The sequence below is a fragment of the Triturus cristatus genome, chromosome 8 (genome assembly GCF_964204655.1).
Source record: "Triturus cristatus chromosome 8, aTriCri1.1, whole genome shotgun sequence".
Taxonomy (NCBI): Eukaryota; Metazoa; Chordata; class Amphibia; order Caudata; family Salamandridae; genus Triturus; species Triturus cristatus.
The window spans coordinates 34456075-34481840 of record NC_140591.1 but is presented as its reverse complement, the minus strand read 5'-3'; the positions used below and the strand labels follow the sequence as shown (position 1 = coordinate 34481840).

At 46.9% G+C, this 25766-nt stretch overlaps 1 protein-coding gene across 1 annotated transcript in view; it reads left to right on the top strand.

Annotated features, from left to right (window-relative positions):
* The first annotated feature begins 485 nt into the window (after positions 1–485).
* The window catches only part of LOC146799895 (glucose-6-phosphatase catalytic subunit 1-like), a 42293-nt gene continuing 17012 nt past the window's right edge, over positions 486–25766 (top strand). The window contains exons 1-3 of the mRNA XM_085620827.1: positions 486–1173; positions 10847–10956; positions 24011–24119. Of these exons, the coding sequence (XP_085476953.1) occupies positions 956–1173; positions 10847–10956; positions 24011–24119 (437 nt within the window). The 5' untranslated portion in view covers positions 486–955. The remainder of the gene's footprint in view (positions 1174–10846; positions 10957–24010; positions 24120–25766) is intronic.

The following is a 25766-nucleotide window of genomic DNA, read 5'->3' as shown; positions in this document are numbered from 1 at the left end:
TAGTTCATTATATAGGATCACAATTAAATGTAACTATTGTTCAGGATAAGAAGTCAGAGTTAAAACTGTAGACATAGAAGGACTGTTGCTACACAAACTAAATAAAAATATTATTAAAAAAGAATCTTGCTTAGGTGTATAATTGGAGGAATATTGGAGCCATAAGTCGCTCAAATATCTCCCCTGCCCTTGTGCAGGCATGGGCTTGGTTGTTATCCGAGGAAGAGACAGCCTGCGCTGAACAGGAAGAGACAGCCTGCGCTGAACAATGGAGACAGTGCGTGCCGGCGGCGTGCTTGCGGCGTGCGCGGCGCAGGGCCGGTCATCTGACGGTTCTCCCACATTTCCAATTTCCAGGTAACCTGAAACTGCTGAGCTCTTGTCAACAGTATGTTTTGCTCTTTGGAAGCTCTTGGGGTCGAAGGTCAATGCCGCAGACCCACTCCCGGGCTGGTGTATTTAAGCAGCGATGACTGCAGAGCGGCCATCAGTGCGCGGGGGACGAGGTGCGAGGGACGAGGTGCGGGCACTAGGATTAGGGCCAGGAGGAAATATAAAGATAAGAGGGAGCTGGGAATTTAGGACGTGCGAAGAGTAAAACTGGAAGGAGGAGGAATTTAAGGCAAACGCGAGTACAAGACCTTTTTGTGTGAAAGTGCCACAGGTAGGAAAATAGCAATTTAAACGGCCCTACTGATAGGAAAAAGCAGTCATTTATAAAGTGTGTGTACCAGGATAGGATGACGTAGGAATTTAGAAGAAGTTGTGAGTACAAACGAAGAAAACGCAAGAATTTCAAACGTGGGAGTACATTCTAGGGAAAACCAGGAATTCTGAAGAATGTTACTATAGGGAAGTGGGAATTTTAGACTTTTGAGCAGAATAGGGGCAATAGGAATTTGGGGCCTGGGAGTACAAGGGTCGGGAAAAGGGGATTTGAGCAGGAAAGGCCGGCATGGATCTCCTCCACGACTCCGGGGCGCGGATGGTGCAGTACCTGCAGGTGAACTACGGGAGCTCCCAGGACTGGTTCACGTTCGTCTCCTTCGCCGCCGACCACCGCACCACCTTCTACGTGCTCTTCCCCGTCTGCTTCCACCTGTGCGAGGCGGTGGGCATCAAGCTCATCTGGGTGGCCGTCATCGGCGACTGGCTCAACCTGCTCTTCAAATGGTGAGTACTGGGTCTGGGTCTGGGTCTCGGGCGGCTGCGGCTGCTGCAAACCAAAAGGAGCTGGCGGGATAGCTCAGTGGCTTAATGCACCTGCTAAAGACGTCTGTGTGTAACATTCAACTTGAACCCTGACTGAGCTCGCCTCCTGGTGTCATCCCTATGGGGTGGGAGGCAGAGCTCGCATGTTGAAATCCTAGCTGCGCCAACTCGGCCTTTCATCATCCACGGGATGACACAATGAGTACCATCCAGCTGGGTGTTAGCTGACAGACAATTCAGCTCCTGGTTAAAATGTTCATTATATACAACATGTAGCTACACAAAATGCCAGATATTTGATCTGAGGGGCCAATCAGGTAAAGTGATTTACCCAGGATACCACAATGATGTAAAATGGAGGAATTGTGTTTAGAAGAACGTCTCGTGTATTCACAAGCAGTGACGTAATGAGCCGTGATGTTATGTTGCCACTTTAACGAGTCCTACGGAGGGGCCACCGTGCTGGGGTTAATTGTCAGGCTCCTTTGTGGTAATGTTTTTTTTTTGTGTCATTGAAATAACGACGTAGCTCCTCGAAGCTTCCGAGCGCTTTCCACAGATGACTGCAATCGTAACATGAACATGTCAAGCAGGCGTCGCACAAACAACAGTGTCCGCTGAGGCAGGCTCGCATGGAGTTACTGCCGAGCCTCCTATGCGAATCACAAAATCATTTGTATAGAGCATAGCCGACCTCGGGTTTCATGCGGAGCTACGAAGCAGCGCGTTAAACCCACCGAGCTGTCCTGACAGCAGTTAGAGCCCTAACAAAAATACCCTATCTTCAGGGTTTCAGGCCGAGCATCACTTCGCTTTGTATTTACCGACCCTACTGTCTCTACTCAACGTGTATCCTGTTCACAACAAAGTCAGATCTGTAGGGCAAGTCTATTGTCTCACAACTAGCGGATTCCAGTGGTGAAAGCTTGAGTAATGTCTGGACAGACAGGCGGCTCCAAACAAAAAAACAGTCACATGTTTGCCCAAATTGTCAAACCACTTTGACCTGTATCTTTCGGAAACTTGAAATGTCTTTGTTGAAATGACAATTGAGTTATCGGTAGGTACACGTGGCTTGCCTTAGATCACATGGCTTGCACAGTGGTGGCCAGGACTTCAACCCTATTTTGTTTAATAAGTACACAAACACAATGCCCATCAGCTCTGCTGTAGAAATGCTCTGAGACACTGGCGAAATTATATTTTGCCTTTTTCGCGCTCCTATTCTCCAGTGACGGAGCCTTTTTGATGTAATTCACTATAATGTGCGGTGTCAGCGTAAAACAGCTGCTTACAGCTGCATCAAAGTAGTAGCAGCACTTCGATAAAACAATGTAGGGTAGAGGGTGTGGCCTAACGGCTGGAGCGGTCGACCTCAGAGTTTCTCAAACCGAGCTCGAGTCTCGTCAGGGACGCTCAACATCCTGTGATTCTGGGCAAATCGCTTAATCTGCCCGTGCCTAGCAAAAATAAAATGAATGTGTCCATCTGTAACGCAACTGGTGCTCATGTAAAGCGCCCTGACTGATACCTCCGGTACTAGTTCGCGCTATATAAATCTCCCGAAAAAATAATAAAATGAAGACCGTCCTATTTCAAAAGAACCTCACAGTGAAAGAGGGATTTGCACTGCTGGGCCCAGTGAAGTGCTAGCGTTTTGGGGACAGATCTCCATTGACTTACCTCCTTCTCACCGTCGTGTCCCTCTTTCCATCTCTCCCTCCCCCTGAGCGCTTTTAGACGCCCCCTGAGTAGCACAAAGCGTTACACAAATGAACACAACTCGATTCCGCCCCCCGCTCGACCCTGCGTTTGTCCCAAAGGAGATGAACGCTGAACGTGGCCATGTTTTGTTTTATTGCAGGCCATCTCTGAGGGATGTTTGAAAGATTTGCTGCGCTCAGAAAAAAGGATGCGGAGTGCACGGGGTCTGCACGCTCTTCCTGCGCAAACTGCGCCCCCGGGGCCTGGGGTGAGGCAGAGGCCCCGCAGGAAGGACACAGGCAAAAAACACAGTCAGTTCGGGGCTTCCGGGAGCCGAGGAGGGCTGGCCTGTGCTCAGACAGCGCCCTGGGCAAGACCAAGTTTGGTGCCCCGCATATGTAATGCAAATTTGGGAGGAGTAGGAGGAAGGGGAGGGGGGCATGGCTAAGGAGCGCCATGAAAAGAAAATAAGCATTGGCGTAGCCAATAGGTCTCGCCTTTGGGACCTTATAAGTGTTTAGCCATGCAACAGTTGATGTTGTTGCACCAAGGATATTTTGCTGCATAACTAAATACTTATAAGGTCCCAAAAGCAAGACCTATTGGCTATGCCAATGCTTGTTCTTTCTAGGTTATACTACGAGACTCGCTCTTCTTCAGACTACAAACAACATGTATCTGGCACCCCTCAGAGCCGTGCTCCACATGGCAGTACACTTTGCTACAGGCCCCAAACAAATGTACCATGTCACTCCTGTCCTACTAACACTTCAATAGCTCCCTACTAAAGCTATGGTATAGCGTAACACAGCGTACATCAGTCACAAATCCCCTTCATGTGTCCTCTCCCTAGTACCTGGCTGCAAAAGTGAAAGTCTCTGATGCTTAAAGGGGACGGAGGAAGGCACGGTCCCTTCTCTTGGAGCCTTCCACTTCCAAGACAGAACATTGAATGAAACAGGCCATCACAAGCAGCGCTGCACGGATCTGGCGCTTTCTCACTGTACTAGCATGTTGCGTGCCCTCCAGTGTCACCGCCTCTAAAAAGGGAGTCCAAAGCCTCTTTTTTCAAAGGCTCCTTGGCTGAGGGTCTGAATCGCTCCATCTCACTCCCATCCCTATCAGCCGCTGCTCAGGTGTGCAATGATTTCAGCTGCCCTCTCTGTTTTTATGCTTAACTGTGATGCCGATTGGCAGCGGCGTCTCTAGGGTTGGTGTCACCCAGTGCGGTAACTCATGGTGACGTGCGGTCCGCACCCCCGCTCTCCCCCAGTGACGCCACTGCCGATTGGAATGGTAACACAGGAGAGCGATGCGATCTGAAACTGGCCTTTTTGACTACCACAAAATTGCCCGTTTGAGATCGTGAAAATAGCTGCTGCCACTTCAAAAAGCACCGTATTTACAAGTACACCATGTCCTAATAAACTATCTATATCTTTTAAATTTACCATGTTCCGTTTTTGTAAAAAACGTTCGTGGTTGTTCGTTGTTAAAAAGAGGACATTGTGCAACACTGCAGAAATGTGTTTAAGGACCGTGCAACACAAGAATGTGGAGACCAGTGGAGACATCATTGTTACCAATACGAATACCACTAATAACATGTTTTTAAATTGCGTTTCTTGCCTAGTGTCTCAGTTTTAACATTTCTAAGAGCTAGAAATAACGTGCTACAAATGTTCAATGCAACGGTACTCAATATATTTGTACAGTGATTTGAAAAAAATACAGATCTCAAGTTGTCCTGGTCATCGAGTCTGGATACATTCTGGAATTTGTAGTCCCCTTTTATCCAATTATTAAATGTGGAAAACAAGTCCCAGAATGCAATGGGAAATCGAGGCCCGGTTGATCTTCTTACATAAGGACTTTGAAAACGTGAGAGTTTAGCTCAGCCTAAATTGCTGTCCCCCAACCAACCCTTCCGTCACAACCAAGCTGTCACGTTCACACACATTGGTGGCGGTTAAGCATGTGTCCGCATTTGTGCAGAGGTTTGAGAAAAAATAGTCGAAGGCCGGTTCAGCCATTACCTGTGAAGGCGCGGCACTGTGTTCTGCCGCTGCCCGTTGCCAGGCTGGAAGTGGTCTGCTGGGAGCAGCGCTGCTTTGTGATAGCAGGGCTGGGAAAGCCTGAGGCGTGAGCTGCGTGAGCAGGCCTTGTGCACTCAGCAGCCATGTGTTTCTATATCCAGCTCTCGGTGACGTCAAAGCGGTCCCCTGCGCTCTCTGCGTCGGCGTTCCCGGGTTTGAGGCAGTGATGTAGGCTATTATTAGCTACCCGCTGTGGGGATTCTTACCCCCATATCTTAGAAGCCTATATAAATGGGACCGGGGGGATGGGGGAAGGGGTGGTCGTAGCAGCGGTATCCGAAAGCTCATGGGTACCTTGTTTCTCTACTGTTAGAAGGTGGTTCTGACACTATGGGCCGCCTGGATTTTTCGCTTTTTGAGCACCTTATTGTGGAGCTTTTACTGTGGGGGAGCCTCATAAGTTGGGACTCACCCACAGTGAACTCAGGATGGAAGAGACATGCCAGGGAAAGTCAGTGTGTTTTACTGTGTTTTCACTTCCTTATTCCCCTGTGGGAATGTGGAGCCAGGGGCTAGTTTAACTTAAATTAGGCCTACAGATTCCAGACACGCACTTAAGTCCACTGTAGCAAATGTGAAAAGAAGTATTCTACAGAGTCCAAAGTCATATTTGTACTGCTTTTGGGTCATCCGGAACTGTCATATTCCTCTGAGCCAGCCAGGACCTGACCCAGGCTGAGGGCTGACCTCAGCTGGATGGATTGATAACCTTTCTTCCACAAGCTAGGGCCTCCTCTCCACGAAAGGAAGATTGGAGGGGCTGCAGGCCAATCCATCAACTGCTGTCGCTGGGTGCCAGGCACCAGGCTGCACCAAGGAGGGAAGGCAGCGTGGAAGGAGTTGGGTTTCAGAGGCCATGTGGCCAGAGACACTGGACGCCGCCATTTTGAACAAACCCAGAGGCTGGACAAGAAGGTGGGAGCAGGGGCAGGAAAGTGATGTGTCGCTGTTTGATAGGACCAACAGGGACTTCCTGCCAGCCCCCTACTCAACTTTTAAAAAGTGCTTGCACAGGAAGAGAAGCTCTCTCTGGGGTGTGGTCGGCTGAGGCTGAAGATGCTGGAGCCTGGCGCAATGGGCAGTTGGAAGGAGAGACCCCCTGACTGCCCCCAGGACCCTAACAGCACCAGAAGAAGAGCCCAGGACCGGTGCGCAGGAGCAGTGGCCTCTGCGCAGGAAGAAGAGGGGCCCAGAACCAGAGCCGGGCAAAGGGCTGGCGCAGGGAGCCAGTGAAGACCGTTCCCTGCAGAAGGCACCCCCTTGGAGACCCGGAGGAGGAAGGAGAGTGCGCCTAGTGGCCGGGGGGTGCCACCAGGAGCAAGAAGACGCGAAAATGGAGAAGATCGGACCCCTGGGGGCTGAGATATGCCCCCCAGAAGGTACACAACCTTTGACCTTGGATGGGACCGACGACGAAGCACGTGGGGCTCCGCCGCCGGTCTGGCAACTGCCCCCGGGGTGGGTCAGGTCCCGAGGGCTGCCCCCCAAGGAACAAAAGTCGTGGTGCGCCGTCGCGCATCCCGTGAAGGTACCCCCGCAAGGTGTCAGGAGCCCACCCTGGCCCCCGCCGAAAAAGGAGGATGGGGAGCGCCGTCGCGCTCTCCGTGAAGGTGGCCGTAAGCAGGGGGCCAGGAGCCCACCCTGGCCCCAACCGATGCTGGGTGTGGGGGAGCGCCGTCGCGCCCCCCGAAGGTGTTCGAGGGCCCGGGACCCCATCCCCGGGCCCCGAGGGTGGAGAAGGTGGGGGGAAGTGCCGTAGCACTCCCCCCGAAGAACCGCTCCATGGAGGAGGCGGCGTGTCTGCCCGCTGGAGCGGGCAGACGAGAAGAGTCGTGCCGGCTCCCGCGGCAGCACGCGAGGGTGCTGGCCGGGCGGGGAGCCGGCGGGGGCAGCCGGGGGTGGGCTCCCCAGGCTGCCCTCGATCGCGGAGGCAGGCGGGGGTCCCGGGTGGGACCGGGACCCCGAACCAGAAAATAAGGCGCGAGGGGCCCGGGTGGGACCGGGCCCCAGGAAACAGAAGGAGCGGCCGGGGGTGGGCTCCCCGAGTCGCCTCGCAGCACCTGGGGGTCCGGGTGGGACCGGGCCCCCCACTGAAGGGAGAAGAAGCGGCGAAGCCGCCAGCATCGTCAGCGCGGCTCTCCCCGGCACAGTGGGAGAGCCGCTCATCTAATATTCACGGAAAGGAGCTCTAAGCGCCCCATAATGCTTTGCAAGGCATGGGGAGAACATCATTTTTGGCGCCTGGTGGCCTCCAGAGGAGGGGGGTCACCCTCATGAGTGAAAGACAGTGCATGGGGGCTGCAGGAGCACCTCAGCCTCCCCCAGCCTAACGGAGAACCGTCCACCCATAAGTTTCATGGTGCATCTGAAAGAATAACCCCTCAAGGGCGCACCCAGCATCTATCACCTTCTGGGCTGGAACTTATGTTCTGCAGCTGAGGGTGTACTACGAAGGGCATCCCCTGGAGGTGAAGTGGGTTAACTGCACCGAAATGCATTTACTAATAGTTATTTCTTTCAGAGGGACTGAAGTTCATTTGTTTAACGTGATGTGCTGGTGTAAGGTGATGTCATAAGCCAAGTGGGGTTATGTTGTCAGACAGTCCTGCTAGGGTGTCTGGCTGTATATGCGTAATCCTGTGATTTCATCGGTGATGCCTTTAGAGGCTCTAATTGCAGTGCATTCAACTGGTCAACCAAGGTGATGAGTACTGTCATTCTAAAGTGTGCGTAAACATGGATTCTTGCTGCTGCGCTTAGGTGAAGACCCCAGACTGCTAGCCCTTAAGATATAGAGGTGCATACTTTATGGTCAGTAGGAGATGCTCAGTCAGGGTCATGTGTCACCAAGGCAGGTTTACCCCTTTTTAATGCTTGTTGAGGTAATGGGGTGGGTCGCCACTGGGATGGTGCCAGTGCGCAGGGCCCTCGCTCCAGGTTATGTTCAACTAATTGCATTAGGGGCAAGTTGATGTGCATACATGGGAGTGGAGGTACTAGACCCCACCCCCCCTGCGGGAGGGGTGGAGATGTTATGCAATGTCATAAAGTAATTCCAACAGCTTATGTATATTTGTAAATTGGTGCATGGTATTGAGTAGTGTGGGTGTTTAATAAATGTACTCTTACTTTTATAAAGCAAAGTACAGACTGGACAATCAATTATTGAGTGTTATTTTGGTGCACCAGCAAATGGCGATTACTAGCCCACACCACCTCCCTTGAGTAAGCCTCAGACTGCTCTGCAACGCTACCCTCTGAGAGTCAGGCGCTACAATTGGGTGTTTGGTTCCCAGTGAAGGACAAATGTAGTCATGTTATTTGTGCAGGACTCACAGATGCTGCCCCGTTTTCCAACATCTACCAAACCCCTCTTCCTTGAATCTCATTGTTAACTGCTATTTATTTTTTAACTTTTTTGCTCCAATATAAATAAAAATCTCTAGTGTGATTGCTATTTATCGATAAATATATGTGCTTGCCCGGTGAAATAATGATGAACTAGTATAATTATTCCACGTTAAACTGAAATGTACACTCACTTCTCTCGATCTGTAGGCTTTATGCATACTGAAGCTATATCACGACATAGCCACTAATACAGGGTTCAAATGGCGCATTTGCAAATTTGGGATAGTGTGGGGTTTGCAAATTAACAGTTGTGTAACTTGTGCTCACCTCACTTACTCTTGAATGGGGAACACACACTTAATCCCCCATTCCTATACATGCACACAAGTTTCTAGAGCTGCAAACACTACTGTTATGCACGCAGAACATATTTCAGTTTCGTGCACAAAAAAGAGTATGCATCTAACATGGGATTTGTAGCCCAATTATAATCAGGGCCGGGGGCGCAACTAGACCTGAACTTAAGCGGGGGTTTTTTGTTTTTTGTTGTTGCATCAGGCACGGGGAGATTACGTGATTTGCCCAGAATCACAGGATGTGGACGCGACCCCGAGGCTCGAACCCTGGTTTCCAGCACCAAAGTCGGCAGTCTAGCCGACGGACCACATCCTCTCCTCAAGGGTTGAGTTAGTGTAATATGTCAACCATTGGTGGCGGGGCTAATACTTCAATCAATGGGGCAAGCTATCCTTAAAGCCAACACAGAAAAGTAAAGGGAGAAATTGTGCTTTTTAAAAATACTTGCTAAATCCGATACAATTAGAACAAACATGTTTTAATGTAGTTAACAATGTTTATAGGTGACTGACAAAGCTCTTTAAAACAAGCGTGAATTGACATTCATGCTAACATATGCACGATGAAATTATGAGCAAGTAACTCAACCAAGAAAGTGAAGTAAGATAGGAAAACGCCTCTCATGCATGCAAAGGGAGGTTGAAGTATGAAGTGATGCCGTAGAAAAGACGGTGAGTGATGTCTCTGGAAGGATGATACTAATATAAAACGTGTTAGTGACACATGCGGCATGTCCTTCAAAAGCTAAGTCACCATGATGATGACGGGCAGGTCCACTGATTGTGAATCACCGTACTATCTATTACGCCAAGCGGTTAATACCGCTATACGCTAAATATGACTATGCTGCGTTTCCAAACACTAATTGTTGAACTAGTGAAGACATACTGGGCAGCAACTATATAACCGTGCTGGCAGCAGGCGATGAAGATTTTAGCAGTGAAGGTAAACATGCTGTATTACACAAGTCATACGTGCTGGCGACGTGCATTCAAACTTCTGATAGTGAGCGTGACCTGCTGTGTTACGCTAAATGCGCTCCGTGGTGAAACACGCAAAAAAACGACAATATGCAAGATTGAATAAAGCTCACCTCACAGATAGTTGCCAAAAGGATACCGAGCAGGGGGAGGGGAGAGAGGAGGGGGCCTGCGCGATACCCTTGCGGGAGTGAGCGGCAAGGCGTGATAATTGCTACCATATGTCGCCGCCACTCGCTCTCGCAAGGGAATCACCAGACGTGCACGTATTGCCATTGGAAGCAATGCAGCGCGTGCACGTTTTTGCCCGCAAAATGTGCCGATGGCTAAAGGTCTTTCCTAAGCAGCGAATGCGCGATGTGTAGGCGAGACCTAAAAATGATCAAAAAGCATACAAGGGCACGCGCACCCTTCAGAAAAAGTGTTTAATCCCACGTTTCTTTGGACCTAAGTCGTAGGAAGACTTGTCCCTCACCCCTACGCAGGTCGTGGGCGTGGGCCCTGCTCGCACATGCTGGAGAAGGCCGGCCCTGCGGGCAAGAGACAAACTGTCGCTAATTAAAATTGTCAGAGCTGGCTATCATGGATTTTAATCCTTACGAAAAGGGTCGCAAAAGTCCATAATGTCCGTCAAAAGGAACCAATAGGCCTGAAAAGATAAAACGTGCCAGTTTTTCCAAAAAGCTGGCAGCGAATGAATGGCGAAAAAACGCTACTCAGCCTTTGGCATTAATGCTAAATGGACATTACCCATGTCAGGTCACCCCGCAGTGTAAAGTCAAGATTCTGAGGTTGGGCTTCGACAAGGCTCGTGCACGGGTGCAAAAGTAGTAAAAATATCATGTATCTTCCTTACGAAAGGGACCAACCCAGCCATCAGTCACCCTATACACCCCGCCTAGTGCCATCTGTGAGATTTCCTTAGGTAGCTGCAGATGTGTATATATTTGTATATTTATCTTTTCATAAATACTGAAAAATACCAGTTGCATCTTCATAGTTTCACAAAACACAAAATGAAGATAGATGAATACATTAGATACGCAGAAAATGAACCCCAATATAGGCAGAAATGTTTAACAAGTAGCATAAAATCTAGAGTCCAAGTTACTAATCTGGGTATGATGTCTCTTTCAATTCTTCTAGGATCCTGTTTGGGCAGAGGCCGTACTGGTGGGTCCATGACACCTATTATTACACCAACACGTCAGCGCCGGTCATCGAGCAGTACCCGGTCACCTGCGAGACCGGCCCAGGTAATTATGGCCAAAATACTTTCTTATTTTCATTTATAGCACATTGTGTCACTGCCACTTTTTTAGCCTGTAAATGTATAGTACCAGCTGATGGTGCTCTTTTTAGGTCTCGCCTTGCGTAGGCTGCGCGCATGCCCAGTCTGGCTGGCGAGATTTAATGATATGAAGAATTTTCTGTAAGGGGCATTAAGCCCCGCCCCTCTTTTCCATTGGCTGGCGTCACCGTTTATGCTAAACGATGGCCAACCATTGGAAAAAAGCTCCTTGTGACGTATTCGCTCGGCTTTTTCGGCCGTCCCATTTGGACGGCCTCGCCTGCTTTGCGTTCGTCGCAAAAGGTTTCTTATCTTTATGGGGACAAACACATGGCCCCATAAAGACAAGAAACCTTTTAGCAGGCGAGAAAGCCAAGCAAATACGTCATGGCAAGCGCTTGTCTGGTGGGTCGGCACTATTTTGAAAGTGGACAGTGATGTAGACAATGGCGGCTGCAGCGCTATGCGCTCAAAATTTTAAGCTTTTCATTATTATTACGTTAAAGAGCGCGGCGCCCGCAAGGGACACCGCGCTCACTTGAAATTGTATGTTTTTCATTATTATTACGGTAAGGAGCGCAGCGCCCGCAAGTGACACCGCGCTCGCTTTATTTATTTATATTTATCATTTATGTTGAGCGCGGCGTCCACTTCAGGGACACCGCACTTTTATTTTTTTTTACTTTTAAACTGAGCGTGTCAAGGACACCGCGCTCGGTTTCATTATATTTTTTTACAATAACACTGAGCGCTGTGCGCGCCTCAAGGACACCGCGCTCAGTGTTACAGTTTAAAAAAAGAAACCGAGCGCGGTGTCCTTGAAGCGGCGCCGTGCTCAGTTTTCTTCTTGTTGCAGAGTTAGGTGACTTTGGTTCCCGGTGCAGGTTTACTCATGTTATACGCTCACTTCGATTCAGCGTTTTTTGCACATTCTTCTGAGAGACACTGCAGCTCTCAGCGCTCAAAAGCGGCATTTTTTGGCCAAAACTAGCCTCAGGGACGCCGCTCCTTCTCTGTGCAGCTTTACAGGGAGCCTGCAAATCTCACAGCAGGGTTTCACTTCACACAGGATAATTGTTTCCGGGACGTGTGGGTGGTGGGAGGGGATGCTAGCTCGCGGCACGGAGCGGATAGACTTGGAACCTGAGAAAGAGCCTCTCCAGGTGCAATAGGCGGGAGGGGACAGGTACATGCGCCGTCTGCACAGGGGGCGATGTTTCTGCGACTTTCTGCTCCCTGCTGCCGTTCATCCCACCCAGGCAGACATGCATAGGGTCGTTGGCCTCCCCCAGGGCTGGGTGTGGCTGGGACTCCTCTTCTTCACCCTGGATGAGAAGAGACCTGCTGCCCTACCCCCAAAAGACACGCCGGCACTGGGAATAACACCCTCTAACGCATCAAGAGGGGCGTAGGTAGTTGGACTGTGGTTTATTTTTGGTTGTGTGCGTGTGATTGTGAGTGCGTGTGTTTGTGTGTGTGTCAGTGGTACATTAGATCTCCATGGTGGTGGGATGAGAATCCCCCATGCAATTCTCACCCAGTCAGCATTTCCGTAAAGGGCTAGGGGAGGAGCACGTGGCTCGGTACGGGGGTAGAGAGGGTGGTTCAGCGGGGTCTGTAATACATCTTGGGTGGTGGGCTTATCACGTGAGGGGGAGCGGCCTGAGCGTTGCTTGTTTCTGCTGATGAGAAGGCAATGCACTGAACTTTGATTTGATATAAAAGCTGTGCTCAAATCACAGGGCGCTTCAGCCTGCATAGGAATTCTCGGCAGGTTATGGGTAGCCTGGTAAATGAATAACCATCAAAGTTCAATCACCTTTGGTTGTTTATCAGTGCTTTAGTGACCTCTGTATTTTGCCTCTTCTACGTGTTGATCTTGGGTTTATCTGATCTGCAGTCATTGGTCTGGCAGGCCTGTCAGCTGTAGGAGTCTCCCGGTTTATTTGCCGCCTCTCTATGTTTTTCAGTCAGGAATAAATGAATGTATCGCTGACTTCAGTGAAACCGCCTCTGCTAGGGTGGTGTAAGTGTGTTATTAGAGACCTTATGCCTCACGGTAGACAGCTGGCCATACACATCGCTGTGTACATTTGGTGGGGCAAAGCTCCAAACGAAACTTTTAAAAAAACGGGAAAAAACTGCAGGGTATCCAAGCGCACAGTGAGATTTGGGATTGCCTGACACAGCATGGCTCAGAAAGGCTGCCTCAGTACTATAGTCCGGCAACACATTACTTAAAAGTTATTTTAGCAACCTCAATAATGTAGCAAGTACAAACCGGCATTAACAAAATCATGCATTCTTTTTGTTCTAGAAGGATTTCTCACCTTTTAGTGAGAGGTGACGTTACAGGTTCACATGATGCTGGCAGTTGTCCAACTTAGCCAACACCAGCCCTCTTACCCTACACTATTGCGTTCTACACATGTAGTGTGTACATTGGTACTGTGCGGAGTACTGCTGTTGACTGTGAATTGTACAGGCTTAATGTAAATACCAGTTGACGCAGGTCCAGTGATCACTACATGAACATTGAGAAGGCTAATTTACTACAGTAACGGCAATCCTACATATTTGGGGGGAAAGTTGTAAATTCCTTAGACATTTATAGAAGCAGTGGCAAAATACTTATGTCTTGCCTTTGCAACCTTTTGGCTTTGCCAGTGGTTTTTTTGGGATGCTATTTTAGGATTGGCAAAAACAAAAATGGTGGTTGCCCAAGAGGCAATTTTTTTCTTTTAAGCGAGCCTTCAAACAAAGAAGGCATTAAACGCTATCTTAAGGATAAAAGCAGCTTTAATAGAACAGGTCTGGAAACTGAATCCTTACACAAAAACCTAGGCAAAGTGCCTTACACAACTGTTAATGACCTCTAATATATTGCAAGCATCTTAAGGCCACCCTCCCAAACTTTTGTTGCCCCCTCCCTCTAAAATCCTCCCTTCACAACAAAACATGTCGTACTGCTGCTGCACCCACTGACGTCACCAAACACTCACTGTCCTGTTACCTTTGCCCAATCCATTCCTTTGCTCCTGGACCACATCTCCCCCGCCCTCGCTGAGCTTTCTTCACCCCCCTTGTGACTCTCCCAAACAATTGTCCTGTTGCCATGCCCACTGACAGCACCAGACCTGCCTATCCAGAGCAAATGTAAACTCTTACAAATAAAGTAACCAGCCTGCCCTAGTAAAGCAATGAAGGGACAATAGGATCACAAAGGGCACAGGTGAAACATGAAAGGGGCGGAGTGAAGCCGCTAATATCATGTCTGTGCCCCATGTTGTGACTACTGCTAAAGAGGTCGATCAACAACCCAACCCACTTAAAATTCCCTCCCCCTCCACCCGCGCTACCCTGCTTACCAATAGGGGCCTTGGAGTGCCACCACCCACCTAGCAAACCTGGGGGAGGCAAGACAAGCCTAAGTCCCCGCAGGCCCCAACGGGGCGAGATGGCACACAAAAAAGGCACTCAACTTCATCTTACAGGTCCAAGGCAGCTTTGTTAGAACAGGTCTGGAAACTGCATCCTTACACAACAAGCATTTGCAATGCAATAGGTCTCGCATTTATGCGAGTTTAAGCTATTGGCATTCTAAAGGACAATGCCTTTTATTTACGTTTTAATTTCGAAAACAAAAAAAAAATGGCATTGTTATTTGCAATGTCAATAACTCAAACTCGCATAAATGCGAGACCAATTGCATTGCAAATGCTTGTTAAATGTGTGTAACTCTGACAGTTTTATGTTCACAGGGCCGAAAGTTAAAGGTGAAACTGTCAGTTGTATAGGTCTCTCCAGCATACATCTTGTAGATGTCTGTTGTTGAGGGCAGTACCAATGCATGGAGTAAGCTTTAGGTGAGCCCATTGATTATCATCGATTGGCTTTCTTATCAATCTCATTTGCTTTCTTCTTATTCAATACCGTCCTTACTTCCTACCGTGTTTGTCCCTCCTTTGAAGCATATCTTCTTCTTCATCTTTGTGACTAGATGACTTGTATCTTTCCACGGCTTGCATTCAGGGAACTACTTCTTTCTTTTGACCTTCCACAGGAATGCATCTGTTCTCTTGCTGTCTCCCCTGCTTCTCCCATCAGAGCCCCGCCCCTTGTTTTTTGTAGTGCTTTCTCATACCCACTATTCTTCTGTTGCTTCCCCGTCTCCTCTCACCCTATCTCCTGTTCTCCATTGATTTCTCCAAATGCCAGCATTCAGTTGCCCACCACCCACCCTGCTACTCCTCCTTAGTTGCCCCCACCCTCTCCCTGTCACTTTTATAAATCGTTTTTTCCCCCTGTGTTTGGCTGGCTTGTTTGCAGAGTTTCCTACCAGGCTGCTACTTTTTGATAATTTGCACCTTTTTATGGTTTTTAATTTACAGCTCGAAGATGGATGTCTGCCGTATTGAAACAGTAATTTAAAAAAAAGCTATAGCCACAGGGTCATGGCAGATGTTAAGATGGGCGTGGTGACCCATGCACGCCTTTGTACCTTGCTGGAGTGGACCACCCATGTATCTAGCCAAGAGACTTTTTGAACGGCCTTCAGTCCAATTCTAAGTTCTTGGTGAAACAGCAGCTTCCTTAATCGATCTGATGTATTGACCACTCTTTTTGACAGTCTTTCTTCTTCTGGTGCTCGCGTGCTGCTGACGTCTGTGTGTGTCTAGCAGTGCACAGTCTGAATTTACCATGATCCTTATGGCAGCATTGCATTAATATTAAATGACTTGCATTGCTGTGAAACTGAAAAACCGGTAACTAGAGCTAAAGAAGACAAGTTCTTTTCATCGTTCCTGGTTGTGGTATCACTACGGATCTACCAACGCTGGCGCGTTGCTGCCGGTTTGATGAACGTCAAGCAGGTTTGGTCTCAAGTGTCATCCAGTAAGCACTGGTCACCTCCATTTCACTCGCTCTGTGGATGCCAGAACTGTCCCTGCTTGTTGAGACCCAGGCTCAGCTTCCTGATGGCATGGAGTTCTTTCCTTACTTGTCTTCCAAGGCTTGAGTCTGCTAAGGAAACAACGCTGTTCCCAGTGCAAACGACGCCGTCCTTCGCTGCTGCTCTATTCAGCGTGTTTTCTCTAGATTCTATTCTCACTATGACATGTTTTTAGCTGCATTTCTTCCCGCCTCTGTGGTAGGCAGTCTGAAAGCCCCTGCAGGTTCCATCGGTTCCTTTCTTCTTTCAGGATTTACGAAGTGTTTTCAGTTCCTTCCATGTATCGGTGCTGCCCAGCTGGGAATGTTGGCTGGCCTCAGACAGTAGTGCAAATTCTTATTTTCTTCCTTTTGGATTACACTATTTATGAGCAGTTTTACAAACTGTACAATTCTGCCAATAAGAAAATATAATTTGACCAGCATTCTCTCAACCTTTTAAAATGGCAGCTTAGCTCCTGGTATGCTGGAGATGATTTTCAGTTTTACGTCCCTTTGTTGTGACTCGTGACTGAATCGTACCCATGTCTTTGTGAATGCTTCCAGGCTTTTAGTGAGCGGTTTCCTCTGAACGGACAGTTTTCATTTCATCATAAGATCATGTCTGATAACGACCCTCCAAGCTCATATTAGAGCAGTAAACTTGTCTGCCCAATCCTGAAACCCCCATCTTTCACTGATTAGTGTTACTTCAGGAAAAGGTTTTCACACATCAACAATTTCTGCAAAGTAAATGAAAATTAAGAGTATCTTAGTATCCTATACTTGCTTAAAGATGCTTAGTCTGGCACGTGTAATGGCTAAGGTGTTCGAATACAATGTAGGATGCTACATATAAGATTTATGAAACCTTACCTAGAGGGTACCCCCTAAATAGGTGGGAAGTTCATCGGAAGAGTAAGGCGGCATGCTCCTGATTGTAGAGATGGCCTGCTCCATTGGAAGCCGCCCCGATTTCGGATCTTTCGTGGAACGACAGATGCTAAAGCATTGTAGTAGAACAAAGTCAGACTTTCCTGCACCCCATCCTACTTAATTGTAATGGAATCCAAAGGGGCCACCAGAGTACTACATTGTCTAACATATTAAGAATATAGGTGGTCTATGGAAATATTTGGCTTCCACCTACTTCCGTCTTGGACGGTGTGATAAAGATCCCAGTTACTGAAGACCAGAAATATTCCTTAATATTGAAGAAAACTTGCAAAGCAGTCGATTTGCAGATTGCAAAGTTTGCTTCAAGGAACGAGCCAGCTAGACACTGGTGAAGCAAACTATACATGACGCGCGAAAACAACATCTGTAGATGCCGAACACCGCAGCCGTACAACAAAGGAGCAAAGCCATTGGCTTCATTATAAAGCTCCCTGAAGCTACAAGGGATGGCGCTTTGGCAGCCCTGCCCATCCCATAAATCCCTATACATCCTAGCCAAAATCTAAATGCCTAAATATTTAGCAAGGCATATGCGCCCTCTACCGCACCTCGTTTCTTCAATATGGGGTTTCATTTTAGTGTCCAGATAATCCTCCATGAATAAAGAACATGTGTATCCACAATATTCTGTCGTAGCAGCACTCTGACAACACAGGTTTCTCAGTTTTTAGAGAGGAGCTTTGAGATCCACAAGTCTAGGAGTAACTTCATTTGTGTGATGAGTACAACAAACTGTATCCAAAAAGGGAGGGTTGCCTTCTATCCAGTGCTTGGGTATACTGAGATGCTGGTGTCATTTCAGGTAACGGAATGCCCAGCGGTAACTGCATCATTGGCACTCACCAACTACATTTTAAATAGAGCCGGACAAAGAACCCAGCAGAGTGCCAGACGCGAGTCACTTAAGAGTTTTACAACAACAGTTGGAGGCCACAGAGTTTCAGAGAAGCTTAGATCCTTCGAATTGGGAAACTTCATCTTGCAGACACACTCCTCCATACCAGAGTGTCCTGGCAAACCAAGATATTCTTACCATCTCAAGAAATTTCTTCTAGATAGTATGCTGGACCAAACCAATTCAACATAGAACCAACACAATTTGCACCTCTGCTTATATATGCAGGCATGGAGAAGTAGAATTCATCTGTAATATTAAGAGAGACAAAGCATGATGTGAAAGGTGTATCTGGCAAATCTGTGGCTCAGTGAGCCAGGAGGCTGCAGAGCACTGGGTATGCATTGGTACTATTGGATTGCTTGTGGATGGGCAGGGAGAGAACCCTTCTGATTTTATCTCCTTTATACGAGAATGTGAGAGATTTCATTTATTTATTTGTATTTTGGATTTTTATATAGCGACCCGAAGGGATCGGAGCACTTTACATGAGCACCAGTTGCCTTACAGATGGTCACATTTATGTTGTTAAGCATGGGGATATTAAGTAATTTGCCCAGAATCACAAGATGTTGATCGTCCCTGACGAGACTCTAACCCAGTTCCCCGGCTCCGAGGTTGCCTGCTCTAGCCGTTAGGCCACATCCTCTCCCATATAGGATAATGTACCAGCAGTTACGAAGTAGGGTCTTTAGATGAAGAACACAACCGTAATGTGACCACAGTGCATTCTTGTGACTAGAAACAGAAGACCAAAGAGAAAGCTGGATGTAACAAAGCCTTTTAGGAATGTTGTCCAAAGCTGACCGCCTTTCTCCATGTGAGTCGCAGACAGTGAAGGATGAGAAGAGCACGTTCAATTAGAGAACAGCATAAGAGGACCTAGGAGAATTTCTGAGGAAACCCACACTGTTCTAGGTACTAGGGGTCAATAATATAAAAGTGTCTAGAGCAGAAATGTAAGTCACAGTCCCTTCTCTATTACCGATGGACCCAGCTTGGTTTGAGGGATTAGAGCTGCTAATGCCTCTAAATGCAAGTGACTTTGAAAAACCTTGTGACAAGCATGTGGATTCAAATTCTCATGAGGTCATTGCAAAGTCTTGCAATAATGAGCGTGCATGTCTGAAGTCCAACACCTAGAGTGCTGAAGACTTTCTGAGCTACGTAGCAGGAAAATGTGTACAGAACACTATTTTGTAAATGTCCCTGCTTTCCCTCCGTTTTCGTAAATATTACGAGTGAGATTGAACATGTATAAAACTAGTTAGTCTATTATGACAGTGGCTGGGGCAAGTGGCTGCCTAGCTCACCATAACCACTCGATTCAGAGGGTTTTAGTTAGTAGATTGTGTCAACTTGTGAAGAAGTGGGATGGCACACAAGTAGCTGAGGAAGAGGACGTTTTAATGTGGTACTGCCGTACATAGGAAGCCCGTTATCTTTGAAGAGCCATCCACCAACGGACCCATAAACACATTCCAACGCCCTTTACCATTCCAATACATCCCTCATACTTTCAACACATAAAGTCATGCATTCTGCATATTACACTGGGAACACTGGTCTAAAAACTGAATACATCTGGTCAAAAATCTCTTTATAGGTACACTACCGCTACCTTTTTCTGACCTCCAGACCCGTCACGGACTTAAACCGTTAGATTTTTATAAATTCTTAAAACTAAAATCTCTCCTCTCGACGCGCTCCATCAAACCCTCTGACCCCTCGATAGTCTCCAAGATGTCACAGCTAGTAAAGTCTGGGAACACCATCTCTAAGATATATAAACTTCTTTCTCCCAAACCCCGCAAATCGCACAGGAAATGTGAAGCAAAATGGGAATCTGAACTCAACTCCAGCAGCATCCCATTTGATTGGGGGAAAATTCATTTGACACAATTCTCAAATAAAATATCACCCATACTATCACAAACCAAACTAATGTTAATAAATAGGACATACTGGACACCCGAGAACATTTTTAAACTTAAGCTCAGCGACAGTCCTACATGCTGGAATTGCAAATCTCACGTTGGCAACTTTGCTCACATGCTCTTTTATTGCCCTACCTTCCAATCATACTGGGATAAGATCTACAAATACATAAATAAGACTTTTAACCTCCTCCCTCCCAAGGAACTTTCTTATATTATACTAGGGGTATTGGCTCCTAAGATCAAGGACTTGCAGGATCGCTACTTACTAGACCTCATGCTCACTCTAGCGAGCAAAGTTATACTGAGTAAATGGAAAAACGCCAATGAGGTCTCTTTTAGGACGTGGCAGGAACGGCTCTCCACTCTAAGAGGAGCAGACAATGGATCTCTCCACACCTCTCCCCGGCGCAAATCACACAGGAAACTGTGGAAATCCCTGGACGCCTCATCTTTCTCTTATGACCCTCCGTGAACACCCAAACAATACCTCCGTCTGTGAGGCCTTTTGTACTTATCTCCTGCAGAGTATCTTTGATCAACTCTCATGTGAGAAATATGTTTTGTGTGACCACCTGTGTACGATTACGATTACGATCCGCTGCGAATGTCCTACTTGGCACTTGAGCAAATTATTACTATTATTATTGTCATTATCGTTGTTATTATTATGACTATGATTACTTAGGTTTTGTCTTATTGTATTTTCTATTTGTCATTTGTTTGTTATTGCTCAATAAAAACGATTTGAATTTTTAAAAAAAGGTACGATTTTAAGAGACTGGAGAGGAAGGGCTTGCCAGTGTCCTAGTAATTCTCCCCGTGAAATATTTTGTAGGTTGTTTTGCAGAGTTTTGTCCGCACAGACTTATCTATAGCGAAAGCTTACTCCCACTATTTTTACAAATGGCAAAAATGTAACAAAGATGTGAAAGAAAAATGCATGCAGATTCACACATCTGTTAGTAAGTATGAATTTTATAGTAATACATTTTGTAATTGTCCAGTGGCCACTAGCATCTTTCTCAGTCTGCAAGTTGCTGACTAGCAGATGGACTCCGAGCTTATAAGGACTAGCATATTGAGCACGTAACTGACCGATGGACACAATAAAAAGGCATGGCTTGCCTTTACGATCAATTCAAGCCCTGATGAAGCTTGCAGGCTCGACATTTAGCCAAAGGAGCGAAACGTGTCAACCAGCAGAGGGAAATGATGACAAAACAACTGAATTAAATGTCACCAAGTCCCACTCTGTCATACAGTAACAATGGAGGAACAAAGTTTGAATCTGCATTAAAGGGGCAGCTAAAAATACCATAACTATATTCATGGTTATACGTTGATTAAAAGTCAAAAAGGTGCACCTTTTCCTGGCCAGCACTTTCCTTCAAACTATTGTTTTCAGATATGCTAGATTGTTGTATTTTTTTCAGTTTTATGCAGCGCAGATTTGGCCGAGTGGCACTAGAATGTTTTACAGAGAGCCAGGCATTACTGCATTTTTTCCAGGCACAAGGAAGTGATTCACACAGAATCACACGATGTTGGACAAAATTGGAACCTGTCGGCAAAAGTCGGCAGCTCTCGCGGTGTGGCCACATCTCCCTCCTCCCACTAAGTCCAACTGACCTGATACAGGACTACAGTATCCAGAATGCACTGATATGACAGTCTCAGGATTTGAATCGTACTTGTCAGCTCTCCCACCTTTGGCAGGTTTTACCCGCTTTTCACTTCTATTCGCGCAAGACAAACAAAATGCCTCATTAGGCCCGGAGTATGAGATGCAAGTTATTTATTTCGACCAGGGCTTTAAGTGGGCCGGGTCTCACCGGGTCTGAGCACCGGCAGTTTTTTTGAAGGGGCCTCGAAACGGGTCTCTATCGGGCTCTGTTTTGTGCCCTGACACGGGAGGTCAGTTTTTTCCCGGACTGCAGTGACAGCGGCACATCGATGTGCGCTGCTCTCACTACTCACTTCTACTAGTGGAGAATTTACGGCATGACGTCATGCCAGGTGAGCGTTGTAGGGGAAGGGAAATCCTTTAAAGAGAGTCATTTTCTCTCTGGATTTCTCTTCTCTTTTTGAAACGCAGGAGCAGCAACATTGTTGTGGTGTCGTTAAGTAGAAGCTTTTTCAACATTATATACTACCAGCCATAGTTGCTGCTAATTTATCTTATGCAACTAACAACTATTGACAAAGCCAATAGTCCTGGCTTGTCGTAGGTGTAATGTTACTTGTTGTGTCATATATCTGGATGCAATGACAGAAACAGCAAAATACAAGTCGGGTGGCACCAGGCCCGGTTCTAGATGGTGGGCCAGGCCCACCCAAACATGAGCCTGGCCCACCCAAACATGAGCCTTGGCCCTCGCAGTGATGATATGAAGGCCAAGAGAAAATGGGCACTTTAATTTAAAACGTTCCTCCGAACGTTGTTTTTCTTCATATTATCCGCGTTATTGGGCCTGGGCTCAGGTGGGCTGTGTCGTGCAAGTACAATAGGGGCATGGCGAAGGGAACAAATTCTTTATTTGACACCGAGTAACTTTTGCCTACCATCCTGTGCTGCTGCGTGGATATTTCCATTTCTGTTCAGCATTTGAGAAAAGAAGTTTGTTTAGTCTGATTCACCTTTCCTGACTCCTGCAGCTGCTTATCAAGGCAACAATAAAACATATCCAGAGAACTGGTGATTAATGATCCTGCTGGAGAGTAGTCCCTTGCCTGTTGGTAGTTTTTAAATGCAGATAAGCTGTATTTTATTTGGATAGCTCAGTGGGTTACTGCCTTTGTCACAGAGATTTGTGTGTTACTTGCAGATCAGAAGTTGCAATCCTAAAATAGGACAGTGGCCTATGAACTGTCATCAAAGAGCTGCATACAAACATGAATGGTATAGTTAGAACTCCACTTTTTGTGTGTTACTATAAAGTTAGAAATTCCCCAGTCTTTCATTATTTTAATGTTGCTAAAAAGAGTTTGGGTCGATATACATTTTTATTAGTAAAGCCAACCCCCAACCACTGGGGTATGCTTTAAATCCTGAGTTTGTGCTTCCCCAGCCCAAACCCTCTTAAAATATCCTGCCCACCAGTATGGATGACATGTAATTCCTACACCTTGTAATCCTCATTGGCTCATGTGTCATTCCCTATAGATGAAATTACATACTTGTATGATTTTTTGTCTCTGTATAATGTGTGTGTGATCTAAAGTACTGTGACACCCTACACTGATATGAGTAGCGCTATACAACAAATGAAATTTATATGAGAGAAGGCTACAGAGACATGAAGGGTACTGTTGGAGGGTGGTAGTAATGGTATCTGCGGAGAAAAACTTGATTGGTGAGGTGCCAAAAAAGGCTATTGCACTAGCGATAAAACCGTCCCTGTCATTGCCTTTCTGTTTTTATTTAATTAGCAGTCAGGTCATTAGGGCAACTGTGGAACATATTTTAAAGTGTGTGCTAATTATATTTACTGCTATAATCAATGTTTTAAGTTTGAAGGTGATTTTGCTAATGTTTTTTACGGGAATAATGAAGTAGAGCTGGATGGTGGCTGATATGGGGCTGGGGCCCGAAGGTCAGCTGTGAGATAAGGTACACAGGAGAGGGATGGTCGAAAAGTGGATAATCGGGCCTGGAAATACTTGTACTGAAACCTGGCCTGTTGGAATTTGAGGGTTTGCACTTAGGTCCAGACATTCCTCTTACTTTCAAATAACTCTCCACATGCTCTGTGTACACACAGAATTGATCCGTTGCATACTGGTGACTGTTTGCAAGTAAATATAATGTAATCTAGGACTTGTAGGCTACCACAAGAAGTGACAAATTGGGCCCGCAGTGGCCCACCCAAATGCACCCTTGGCCCACCCAACAAATAATTCCTGGAGCCGGGCCTGGGTGGCACACTGCTAAGCACAGATTTTTAGCTTGTGTTTTTAAGCCACGCCCTTAATTACAGTGGCCACGCCCCTTTGAGAGACCCCCCCCCACAGTTTTTTCATCCCACTTAAAGCCCTGATTTCGACCTATGCGCAAATCCTTTTTACGTATGAGTTAGAATTGCGAGTTTGCAGGGATTGAACGATTCACCCTTTTCAAAGTATATCACCCTCCATGGGGCCCTCAGTAATAGGAGATATGTCAGAGCAGCAAATTATACTTTCAAGTAACAATATGATTGTGATCTACCCGATCACTGGAAAGGGAGGCACATGTTCCTCTGCTATCCCTGTGGTCTATCTTGCTGCCTCCTAACTCCATCACTTTCTTCCCATAGGAAGTCCTTCCGGGCACGCCATGGGCGCCGCTGGTGTCTATTACGTCATGGTGACGTCCATCCTCTCCATCGCTCTTCGGAAAAGACAAGCTGCTTGGTTCCACAACAGGTAAACTTTATCAAACAAAGCTAACAGCTTTACAACGCCATTAAGAAACAATCTCAAAGAATGTTTGTGTGGGTATTTTACATAGCGCAGTTTATGGGTAAATTTAGGGTTTATATCCGGCATACTCAGAAATGCTCCGCATTTACAAAGACGATTGCAGCCAGAAATAGACCGCATACTCTGTAGGATCAGACCCCTCAATTATTCGGGTACATGTACGAGCACCTCATCCAGCGTAGGGTTTTGTTTTGCATTCTTGGACTAGTTTCATAGGGATAGCAACAGGATTGACTGCAAGTCCTACAAGTACAAAAACCTGCCCTTGTTGAGCTGCTTCCGCTTCTGCCTGGAACACTGGGAAGCTCTGTGCTTATCCTGCAAAGACTTGTTGACCTGCTAATGCCCACGGTTGTATCTGCTTGTCCCCACATCCTACATTCGCTCGTGATTAAATGGGTATGCGCAGTCTGCTCAAATATCAAAATATGTTGATTTTATGTTGTCTCCCTGATCGAGAAGGGGCTCCCTTATTTATGAAAAAGGACCTTCACCCACTAGATGTGATAGCAGAGCTGGTTGTTATTGAGGGATCTAGGGTTTTAAATGACCTGCAGGTATGAAAGTAAAATGTTGCACAAGTGCCACTTATGAGGCTGACGTATGTGGATTTAGTGGTCCAATTGGGTTGGAGAGAATTGAGAATGGCTTTATCAAGACGCTATTGTCTGCGCCAAAATCCACCAGCTCAATATTTGTCATTCTGAAACAAGGTTAGTGGATATCAGTGGCACTAGTAAAATGCAAAGCAAACACAAGGAGATAGATGATGGACGGAGCGCTGAAACTTTTCAGACACTCCCCTCAGTCACAGATCTGGGTTGAATCCATCAACATTCTTTAGCTCACGTCGCCACCCCAGTTCAGACCCAGCTATATGCAAATCAGTCTTGGCCCTGTGCCTCATGGGAACAGTCCAGTCCGAACTGCCAAGCCAGGTCTTCCCTGAACCGGAAACAAGCATCCTGGGACCGGTTTGGGTTTCAAGCTAGCCTGGCTGATGAGGACTGTTAGCCCAAAACTGGTCCCAGGATGCTTGTTTCTGGTCCAGGGAAGACATGGCTTGGCAATTAGGCTGGACTGTTCCCATGAGGCACAGGGCCGGACTGATTTGCATAGGGCTTGTCTGAACTGGGGTGGCGGAGTGAGCTAAAGAATGATGATGGATTAAACCCAGATCTGGGCCTCAGGGTGAGTGTCTGAAAAGTTTCAGCGCTCCGTCCAGCATCTCTTTGTGATTACTAGTCAAATGCAGCCACTTCTTTTATGGTTCAAGATTTTGGCAAAAAACCTCTTTTAATCGGGCAGCTCTTACAGACGGTCTACAGCTGGACCATTGTTTAAAAATCCCCTGGATCCGGTAGATTTATAACACTTGCATCAGCCTTTAAGATCCCAGGAACATTTGAAGCTAGTTTTTAGGGACACTGAAGTCTATGTTTTTAGCCAAATGTAATGATAAGAGATTGCAGAAAGAAGTCACCAAGTCCACTGTTCGGGCGTATGCTGGAATTTGCACTAGTAATGGCATTGTGCCATATCTAAACTGTTCCGGAATTGGCATCATAGCTATCTGATAGTAAGGGTAAG